The sequence below is a fragment of the Camellia sinensis genome, chromosome 3 (assembly GCF_055761805.1).
Source record: "Camellia sinensis isolate YWXY chromosome 3, ASM5576180v1, whole genome shotgun sequence".
In the NCBI taxonomy this organism is placed as follows: Eukaryota; Viridiplantae; Streptophyta; class Magnoliopsida; order Ericales; family Theaceae; genus Camellia; species Camellia sinensis.
The window spans coordinates 51072786-51084196 of record NC_138963.1 but is presented as its reverse complement, the minus strand read 5'-3'; the positions used below and the strand labels follow the sequence as shown (position 1 = coordinate 51084196).

Below are 11411 nucleotides of genomic sequence, written 5' to 3'. Positions count from 1 at the left end.
ATTTAATCAAGTGATTATTGATATCTGATCAATTTAATTTTTGTAGGAATAATGTGCTCGATGAGTTTTACAAAATGAATGGTTTGAATCGTCGAGGCGGGCCCGTCCCAAAGTAGGCCCAAAGTGGCCAAGACTGGACTCATGTCCAATTAAGGATAGGAGAGGATCTGCTTTCTAAAATTTTAGGGAAAATTATAGAAAAATAGTATAAGAAATGAATAATTGTAAAATAAGGAGAAATCTAAAATAATTGCATATGATATGGAAGTTAAATTGTTTTTTGCAAAACATGGTAAAAAATTACGTTGTTGCCCTTCTATTTTTTGCCCTAATTTCTTTTTTTCCTCGTTTCCTCCTTCCTCTTCACCCTCTCTAGTTGGTAGCCACCTTTTCAACCATCACCAACCCTAGCCCCCTTTGACTCTTTCATATCCCTTTCATTCACTCCCATCATCGTTGCCGCTCCCATCCCTAACCTCCGATGACTTTTCAAGCCCTTTTCTCACCCACCATTACCCCAATTCTTGCCTTCCCTTTCTCTTTTCGCTCTTTCTTCTCTTTCTTTCCTTCACTCTCTTCAACCAGATTTGGAAAAATCAAATCTGATTGTGAGAGTGATCGCAATCAATTGCCCGCTCTGTTGCACAGTCTCTCTCACACTCTCTCTCATAATTCTCTCTCTCTCTCTCTCTCTCTCTCTCTCTCTCTCTCTCTCTCATTGTGGAAGGGGCTAGGGGTAGCATGGTGTAGACACCCTATTTTGACCGGCTTAAGATTTGGGCGTTTTCTTCCAAACACCCGATGATGAAAATTGGAATATCCTATTTTATGAATTTCTTAGTAGAAAAATTGGATTTAAGCTTTAATCCCAACCTTCACCCGTTTTGGACAAATTATTTTAGACCATTAAAATATATTTTTAGTTCATTAATTTGTAATATTTTATAATTTTACATGATTTTAGGTATTTGTACATAAAAATTATCACACCCCACCATCACCACTCATCATCTATTTTCCTAATCACACCCCACCATCTGAGTCCTGATCCTCTGTAGGGTTTTCCTGCAAGGCATCCTGCAGTGCAAGCAAAATGACGTCGTTTTGCCCCTTTTTTTTTCTTTCTTCAGCTTTTTCTCCTCCACTTCTTCTCTTTTCACAGACCTAATCCCCAAAAGTCCCAAAACGAAAACCAGAGGGCTGGAAGACAAATGGATGATTTTCTAAGTATTACCTTAATCTTAGAGCTTTTGAGCTAGGGTTTCCTCTCAAAAGAAATCTAGGTTGCGTGGAAATACTAGGCATGGTAAAAATTTAATGGAAATATTTTGATCTTGACACCCAAACAGGGCATCACCACCTTATTAGCAAGGTTGTGATCGTACGACTCATTATACACTATTCGATCCGGATCGTACATCGGATCGACCCCAGAGCAGGATCATGGTGGGATCGTGGTGGGATCGACGGGATCGGTAGGATCGCATCTGGATCGCGACTCCATGCGATCCAGATTTGAAGGATTTTTTGGGCAACTTAAAAGCCAAATCGGGACCTAAAATGAAATGAGAGAAGCAGAGAAGCAAAGCAAATTAGGGCAAACGAAGAAGACTGACCTGGGGAAAGAGAGATTCAATCATTCAACATCAAATGAAGCTTGACCTGGGCAAACGACACCAGGTACGCTGCTTCCTCTTCTTCTTCTTCTTCTTCTTCTTCTTCTTCTCCCTCTCTTCTTCGCTGCGACTCCACTCCAGGTGTCTACTGCTCTATTTTTTTTTCTTCGAATTTGAAGACTCTTCTTCTTTCTTTGCTGCTCAGCTGCTCTTCTTTCTTTCTTCATTGATCTCTCCTTCTTTGTTCACTGAATCACCTCCTTCGGTGATTTTTTTTTGGCTCTTATTTATTTATTTATTTTTGGTTCTGATTTATTTATTTATTTATTTTTAGTTCTGTAAATTACCTCTGATTTATTTATTTATTTATTTTTGTTCTGTAAAGAAAAAAACTAAAAACAACTGAACAATCATTCTTCATCAGTAAAGAAATTTTATTGCTGTGAATCAACATCTGGGTATGATCTGAGCACCTTACTGTTGTAAAGCTCTTTAGATGACCAAGTCATTATCTTATTTATTTATTTATTTATTTCTTCATTGAATCACCTCTTATTTATTTTTTTCCTTCACTGAATCACATTCATTTTGGGGCATTAGTCTTCCACATTGAATCACCTCTTCCGTTTGCTCTGTTTCTGTTTTTTCTTTTCTTTTTTCTTCTTCAATTTTGCTTCTTCTTCTTTGTTCCCTGCAATGCTATAAATGATAATGCTACTGTTGTTTTAATTAGCCCCTGGGAATGGAAATTAAAAACATGAACTGTCTGTGTCTTGTGCCTTTTTACAATTTGCCAAATGTTTACAATTTGTTGCAATTGCAGGAATGTCAGCCTCTGGCTCAGGAAGAGGGAGGAAGAGGAAAAATGTTGCTGGTCTAAGATCTGATCCTAGTTAGGAACACGGCATTGAAGTGGATGCTGCAAGCAAAAAGGTAAAATGCAAATACTGTAATATTACTTGTTCTGGAGGAATATATAGATTAAAACACCATTTGGCATGCACTCATCAAAATGTTGAACCATGTCCCCAAGTTCCGAAAGATGTTAGGGAAAAATTTATAAGTCTTTTGAGAACTCAAACATTGGAGTCTCAAAATAAGAAAAAGAGAATGCTTGATATTGGTGATGATGATTCTGATGAAGAAGTGGAATTATTGCATGCCGGTGGCCATAGAAACAAACAAAAACATTATGGGCGTATGGATAAATTTGTGGTGAATAAGTCTCAGCATCAAAATCAAAAAACTATCAATCAATTATTTAAGAAAGAAGAGAGAGATGATGTTTGTCAAACAATTGCCCGGTTTTTTTACACTAGTGCAATTCTTTTTAATTGTGTCAACAACCCTATATTTTCACTTATGGTTTATATTTCCACTTATGGTTCAGAAAATTGGAGATTATGGAAAAGGCATTGTGCCACCATCTTACTAGGAAATTAGGGTGACATTTTTAAAAAAAGAAGTGCAAGAGACATTGCAATTGCTTGATGAGTTCAAGGAACAATGGAAGAAGACCGCGTGTACAATTATGTCTGATGGATGGTCGGAGAGAAAGAGAAGATCAATTTGTAATTTTCTTGTCAATAGCCCTAATGGAACTATCTTTCTATCCTCATTGGATACATCTGACATTTCAAAAACCGGTGAAAAGGTTTTTGAGATGTTGGATGAGATTGTTGAGAAGGTTGGAGTAGAGCATGTTGTGCAAGTAGTGACCAATAATGCTTCTAATTATAAGTTGGCGGGAGAAATGTTAATGGATAAGAGGAAGAGCTTGTTTTGGACACCTTGTGTCGCTCATTGCATAGATTTGATGTTAAGAGGATTTTGAGAAGCAAATCCAACTTCATCGAGTTACAATTAAAAAGGGAAAAAGAATTGTGGCATACATTTATTCAAGAACAAATCTTATTCATCGGATGAAGGAGTTCACAAAAGGTATTGAACTTATTAGGCCCGCGGTAACACGATTTGCCACATCTTACTTGACCTTGAGGCGCCTTCATGAGCAAGGGTGCATTGTTCTCTTTGTTTACATCATCCAAGTGGAGGAATAGTCGATTTGCAAGGTCTGAAAAGGGTAAAAAAATTGAAGATATTGTTTTAGATAATCATATTTTTTGGAAGGGCGTTTCTATGTGCTTGAAGGCTGTGGTACCTCTTATTAAAGTACTTAGATTGGTGGATTCGGATGAGCATCCGGCGATGGGATTCATTTACAAGGCAATGGATCGTGCGAAAGAGGCAATTCAGAGCAATTTCAATAATGCTTTCACATGATAAACTTTTAATTAGTTAAACTTATTTACTTTACTATTATATTTCTCTAAACTTTTTATTTGTTCATTAATACTCTTTATTTAATGGTGTTAGCTATGATCCTATATGGACCATCATTGATAGAAGATGGGAATCCCAACTCCATCACCCATTGCATGCTGCAGCATACTTCTTGAACCCTCAGTTTCATTACAGTCCTAATTTTCAGCCCGATGCGGAGGTTAAAATTGGGCTGTACAAATGTCTTGAAAGAATGGTTCCTGATGTTAATGAGAGGGTGAAGATAGATTTGCAAATTGATGCATTCAAGAGTGCAAGAGGGCTCTTTGGCATACAAAATGCAATCATGACTAGGAAAAAGAAATCTCCAGGTGTTTTTTTATTTTTTTTATAAGTTGATTTGTATCATTTTTAATATCTTATTATTTGTTTTCATTTCATCAATTTTAAATTTATAACTAAACTTTCATGTAGCTGATTGGTGGGACTCTTTTGGTGATAAATGCCCTGAGTTGAAGAGGTTTGCAATTAGGATATTAAGTTTAACATGCAGTTCATCGGGGTGTGAGCGAAATTGGAGTGCTTTTGAGATGGTACATTCAAAGAGGAGGAATCGTTTGCACCAAAAGAGAATGAATGACTTGGTGTTTGTCATGTACAATTTGAAATTGAGACAACGACACATGCATAGACAAGCAATCGCGAATCCATTATGTTTGGATGATATCCCATCTGATGATGAATGGATAACAGAGAAAGAGACTCTGACTCTGACTCTTCTAAGAGAAGGAAATTGGTTGAGTGTGCCTGATAGGAATGCTCGACATGGATGTGATTCAGATGAAGATGAAGTGGAGGCCCTTGCAAGGAATTTGGAAGAAGCTTGTAAGTTTATGTACACATCTTTTAGTTTTAATTAGAAATTATAACTTTAATTTTACTGTTAATTTTTTTGTTTACTCCAACTTAGGTCGTGATCATATTGGTAGAGAACATGATCTATGAAGCATGGACACGCCAGATTTCATGCCGTGGCAGTGTCTGACACGGGGACACGCCGGGGACACGTACGGGACACGCTGGATGGCGCGTCCCTTTAATTTAATTATTTTTTTTTGCAGGGACACAGCGGAGACACGGCGGGGACACGCATGTCCAAATCTGGACATAAAGAGCAAAGAGCAAAAGAGGAGTAAAGGAGAAGAGTAAAGGTCAAGATACAAACCTAGTATTTGATCCAGTCGACCTGTCAACCTCCATTCAGTCGACCACCGTAAGTCACTCTCTCTCTTGCTTGTCGACCTCCATCCATGACCTCGACCTCAACTCGCCTCGCCTGTCGACCTCCATCCGTAAGTCTCTCTCTCTCGTCCCTGTCTCTCGCCTTCCCTCTCGCTCTCTCTCTCTCTCTCTCTCTCTCTCTCTCTCGTTCTCGCATCGATCGCGTCAATTGCTCTCGCGTCTCTCTGCTCTGATCTGATCTTATTCATATAATATATATATATATATATAATATATATATGTATAATATATATATATATATGTGTGTGTGTGTGTGTGTATTTATTTAATAGTAATAAAAATATATATTAGGTATAATATATAATATATATATATATATATATATGTATTTATTTAATATTAATAAAAAGGCATATCTTGTATCTTATATATATTAATCAAAAAAAATAGTAGATAAAATAAAATAAAAAATTAATAGAATCATATTTATTTAAAAATATAATAATTAAATAAAGTAATTAACTTGTATTAAAATAAAAAAATTATATAAAAAAAAATTTGCCGTGTCCCCAGCCGTGTTCGTGTCCCCATTTTTTTAAAAATGTCGTGTCCCGTGTCCGTGTCCCGTGTCCGTATGCGTGTCCGTATCCGTGTCCGTGCTTCATAGAACATGATGAAGTTCATGAAGTAAGTGATGATGATGCTATGGATCAAAACATGGATGCTTGAAGGGATTTTGATTATGACTTTGAAGATGCTACTATTGGTGAAGACATTGAGGACTTGGATGGCACCGGGGGTGGTGATGATGATGACGGTGATGATGTGGCAATGATTAATGTTGATTGTGGCAATAATGATGATAATTTCGGCGACAATGATGGCTTATTGTAGCTTTTGTTTGTTCTTCCTTTATTTAGTTTGTTTTGTTTTCATTAAGAAACAATGACAATGGTGTGCAAGTGTTAGTATTTGGTTTTATTATGTTTTTGACTTCTTTTTTTGAAAAAAAATGTTTGAATGCTACATTGAATTGCTATATTTCTTTTTTTGAGGCTTATTCTATATATATTTTGATGGTATTATTTAGTCATATAAAAATTATTGCATTTTTTTATCATTTTAGTAGGATCTTACGATCCTCGATCCGATCCGACAGACCCCTAAAACGATCCTGTGTAGGATCCCGATCTTAACAACCGTGCTTATTAGTGGCTTAACAACTTTTTTGGGGCTTGAAACACTCATTCATTGAATTGTGTATTCTATATATATATATATATATAGAGAGAGAGAGAGAGAACCTGAGCATGAAAGAAAAGTCCTATTTTTTACAAAATTGCAATTAGGAAACTATGGTAGTACATATTATATCATTATATGTATGTATATATAGAAGAAGAAGAAGAGATATATATAGAACCTATAACATATATATAGAACTTGATACATATATGATATATATACATATATATAGAATTTGAGACATTTTGGGCCTTTGGGCAGACTCCGCATTCGTCTTCCCTGTTGTCGGTCTGCCGTCGTTCACTGGTCCTCTGTTCGTCTTCCCTCATTCGTCTTCCAATCCTCTTCTGGTTTTCGTTTTGGGACTTTTGGGGGGTTAGGTCTTTGAAAAGAGAAGAAGTGGAGAAGAAAGAGAAGCTGCTGCTGAAAAAAAAGAAAAAAAAAAAAGAGGGGCAAAACGAGGCAAATTGACTTCGTTTTCCTTGCACTGCAGGATGCTCTGTAGGAAAACCCTACAGAGGGTCTGGACTCCCCAACATCCCCCCTCACCATCCACTTTCCTAAATCACACACCACCATCCCCACTCACCATCCACTTTCCTAATCACACACCACCATCAACACTTACCATCCATTTTCCTAATCGCACACCACCATCACCACTCACCATCCACCTCGATTATACATTGTCTCCTACCTCCATTATCAATTGTCTTCCACCATTGTCTTTCACTTTTCCACTAAGAAAACCTTCTTCAATTGCCTATATAAGAAGACCATTAGAACTATGAATAAGGTGGTGAAAAAATTTGATTTGAGAGAGGTCTAAGCTTTGATCAAAGAAAGAGTTTGTTTTGTCAAAATTGAGAGAAAATACAAATCAAGATATAAACCTCCATTTTCTCACCTTTCACTAATATATATTGATATACCACCTAAAACTTCACTAAAGCTAAAACCTGAATTTTTTTGTTGAGATTTTAAAAACATACTCCATAATCTTGAGGGTGCTAGGAAGAGAGTTTGGAAATCAGAAAATTCATCATTTCCTCTAAAGGTAAAATTTTCTTGTGTATTTTCTTTCAATTTCTTGTCTTTAAATATGTGATATAACTTGTAAAAATGATTGGTTGAACCACCTATCCTTAGATGCAGTTTCTTTAATTTCTTGTATTTTATTTTTTGTTTTCTCATGTTCTTAAATTATATTTTCATAATTTTCTTATACATAAATATGTGATTTAACTTGTAGAAATGGTTGGTTGAACCGCCTATCCTTAGATGATGCAGTTTCTTTAATTTCTTGTACTTTATTTCTTGTTCTTTTATCTTCTTAAATTATATTTTCAGAATTTTCTTATGCTTAAATATAGAATTTAATTTGTAGAAATGGTTGGCTAAGCCACCTACCCTTAGATGATGTATATTCTTTATTTTCCTTTTCTTTTTTTTTCCTTTGAAGTTATAAAGGCTTTCTCATTAAAAAGTGTTAAAAACTCTCATCTCGACAAATTTTGAACATGGAAATAGATTTCACATCCATTTCACATCAAATCACTAAATTTAATAAACAAACACTTACACCTATTAATAAACAAACACTTACACATGCAAGAGCTTTGATGCACTATCAAAACCCACGTGCTACTAGCTAACAATTCAAACACACCCATGTGATGGCAACAACCAGCAGCTATTCCAATGCTGGACAGAAACACCAAATTGGAGGTCACTTTGTGTACATGGCCTCCAATTTGCTTGTATTAATGTCCAGGTCCAGCCCATTTGGTTGATGATGGAATCTGAAATCTTTCGGACATGTCAAAAAATAAAATAAAAAAACTTCCATACAAAATGAAGAGGAAGAGAATATTATAAAAAGAGAGAATCCCATCAACAAAGCCCCCTTCTGGAGGTCCTCTTTCTCTATGCAAATCGATGGTGCACCAGATGTGAATGTATGTGGTTGTTTCTTTCTTTCTATCCCTTAAAATCTGAAATAGCATTTAGATTTTATTATGTTTTTTTTTTATTTAAAATTTTTATAACTATTGTTTCCTTAATTTTGCTTTTCCTTTTTGGTGGTGGCTAGATGGTGCCTAATGGGACTTCAGAGATCCAACAAGTTGAACAAACCAGCAAGGCAGATTCATCAAGGAAAGCAAAGGAAATTGCATCAAGAAATGGAATAACAAGGCCCCCACTTAATTTCCTAGCGATTTTGAAAGATGCAAATATATCAATTGACATGTCTTCCCCTGACAAGCTGTGTGAGCAGCTCTACTCCGGAGTATACTTAAAGCCCAACAAACTGGCAAGTTCTACTTAAAGCCCATTTCATATATGAACTAGTCACACTATTATTTCAGAATCAGTATAATTTTATATTTCATAGTGATGGATTGAACGTTGACTTTGAAATCCAAAAATATATGCCACCCATATATGATATTGCTTTTTTTTTTTTTTTTTTTTTTTTGGGGGGGGGGGGGGGGGGGGGTTTTCTCATTATTGTCATTAATTATTGCTATCCATGCATGTGTTGTCATTACTGCCTATTGCAGAAGTATTTTGTCGACAAGAAGTCAAACAAGAACTGCTTTGTGCTATTTGCAAGAGACCTTAATATCTGTTGGAATGATAATCCTCAATATTGGAGATGGACCACATTGAAGGAGGCAAGGTAAGTTAAATAATGTGTATAGCTTAAGTACTTCATGTCGTGTTATGCTACGTTGACTTAAGGCTATTTAACATTTAATCAATGAAACTGATCAATGGCATGACCTAAAGCAATAGGGCCTAACTGTGAGTTACTTCTTCAAGGACCATTTGTTCATGAAATGGGCAAATCGTATATATATTAATTGTGCAGGAAACAAAAATTTGTGTTCTGGATTTATTTATTTATTTATAATGACCATGGACAGTTTTAACATTTACCCAGTTTGGCATGCAGTGGTGAAGAGATTGAAGTCACTGAGCTATTACAGGTATCTTGGTTAGATGTTAGAGGGCAATTTAATGGGGCAGTTGATCTCTCACCAGGGATAGTTTACGAAATTGTTTTTGTCGTGAGGATGATCAAATATCAAGATTTCTCATTAAAACTTGCCATCATCCTTCCAAATTCAAAAAAGTTAACACGCAATGAAAGTCTAAATGAAAAGCCTTTAGGAAGTTGGTTTGATATCCAGTTGGGTGAGTTTAAAATGTCACCAGAAAACGATGGAACAATGGAATTCTCTCTGGAGGATCATACTGAACTGTGGAAGAGTGGGATTATTGTGAAATGTGCTATCATTCGACCGAAGGAGCCAGAGTAAAATATTTTACAGCATTGCTAGGAATAAATTAGTTTATTTATTTATTTATTTTTGATGTGTAGTTTATTAGGTGTCAATATCTTTACTCAATATTTTAGGTACTTTGAACTGGATGCTAAACTTTTCTATATCTAGGCAAGTGATGTGTGACCGCCTGTGTAGTGTAATCAATAACTGAAACAAAACTTTTTGTATAATGCTTGATATATATATATATATATATCCCAATTTTATATATGAAATGGTTTCATCAAAATATATATAGGAAAATGTTAATTCTTATTGAATTTTGATCAAGAATCAAGCCATGCGATGGTTGACATTTAGGTAGTTAAATGTCATTTGAAATTGAAATTCAACAATTACTTGGTGGATTGAAATTTCTTTCGCTTCAATATTTTTTGACATGCATAGATAAACTATTTATATTATTTTACTACGTATAAATTTTTATTGATGTCAAATCATCACTTCTTATATGCTTTTTTTTCCCCTCCTCCTAAATATTAAAGTGAATTTTGAGAAAAGATAAGGACTCCCATAACAATATAGTAAATGACTCCCCTAATGTAATATAGTAAATGCTATAATTTTAACACAATTGCATTGGGTTTTCTTATTTTAATTTGTATAATATTTAATTGTCCTCAATAATTTTTGGGTAAATTACAAACACTCCTCTTGAGGTTTACTTAAATTACAAATTATCTCCTGTGATTTTAGAAATTACATTATGTCCCTTTAAGGTTTCTAATTTCATAACAAATAAGTCTTTTTATTAATAAATTATTAACTTAATTAACAGTTTTTAATAATAATTCAGATAATTTTATTATTATATAGGTGAACAGTTAGAAATTTTACTTTTTTTAATTAATTCTGTTAAATAAAATTTTTTTTTCTGGGAGGTATTTGTAATTTTTCAAACCACGGGGGACAATTTGTATTTTAAGCAAACTTCAGGGGTATATTTGTAATTCACCCATAATTTTTTTAGTTATATGAATAAAAAAATAATATTGTCATCCTTTATAAACAAATTTGTATATTTTACGTTATTTATTTTATATTTCCATAATATCTGCATTAGTTTCGGTTTATTTCACTTTACTAAAAGAGAGATTAACGTAATTATATAAAAAATGTGAGACTTAGGGGGTGTTTGGCAAGAAAAATTTTAGCTTCTTTTAAGTTAAAATTCACAAAAAGACAACTAAAATAGCTAATAAGATAAAATGTCATATCAAATTTATAATCATTTTATTTTTTCTCTCACAAATATCATATTCAATTACAAAAAAATTTAACCATCTTCCTTAACACAAAAATTTTAACTTACTAAAATAGTCTATTAAAATAGTAACTCCAAATACACACTTAATGTATTTTTTAAAAAAAATTTAGAGGAGGTCAGTGTAATTTATCCTAAAAGATAATAAGTGCACAATATAATATTTTTATTGAAGAACCACATAGTGGTATGGTACAAATTCAAACTCTAATGCATCGTTGGTTAATTTGACAAGTTAATACATATGTTTGGAAAATTTGGCCATAAACTCCTCTTACTTTCCTTTTCTTGTTAAAAGGACCCAATATATATATATATATATATATACTTTCAAAACCCTCTCATAATTATAAAGTCTTATATAAAGGACAAAAAATTTTAGATTTATATTGTGTGGCAAATTTATCC

General features: G+C 34.2%; 2 protein-coding genes across 4 annotated transcripts; both read left to right on the top strand.

The window, feature by feature from the left end:
* The first annotated feature begins 1892 nt into the window (after positions 1-1892).
* On the top strand, positions 1893-9947 carry LOC114265726 (protein PHLOEM PROTEIN 2-LIKE A1). 3 transcript variants are annotated; one of them, XM_082919731.1, is made up of 6 exons: positions 1893-2549; positions 3993-4270; positions 4374-4784; positions 8479-8700; positions 8951-9069; positions 9346-9947. In XM_082919731.1, the coding sequence occupies exons 3-6, from the start codon at positions 4716-4718 to the stop codon at positions 9710-9712; spliced, it is 777 nt and encodes a 258-aa protein (XP_082775857.1). In that variant the 5' UTR covers positions 1893-2549; positions 3993-4270; positions 4374-4715; the 3' UTR covers positions 9713-9947. The 3 variants fall into 3 exon arrangements, with proteins under 3 accessions (XP_082775857.1, XP_028062343.2, XP_082775858.1); XM_028206542.2 differs by lacking the exons at positions 3993-4270; positions 4374-4784 and having other exon boundaries at positions 1983-2549; XM_082919732.1 differs by lacking the exons at positions 1893-2549; positions 3993-4270; positions 4374-4784 and adding an exon at positions 7966-8344.
* On the top strand, positions 3148-4710 carry LOC145821510 (uncharacterized). Its single transcript, XM_082918032.1, has 4 exons — positions 3148-3395; positions 3993-4270; positions 4374-4554; positions 4653-4710. Exons 1-4 carry the CDS (start codon positions 3148-3150, stop codon positions 4708-4710), a joined length of 765 nt encoding a protein of 254 aa, XP_082774158.1.
* Positions 9948-11411: the final 1464 nt, after the last annotated feature.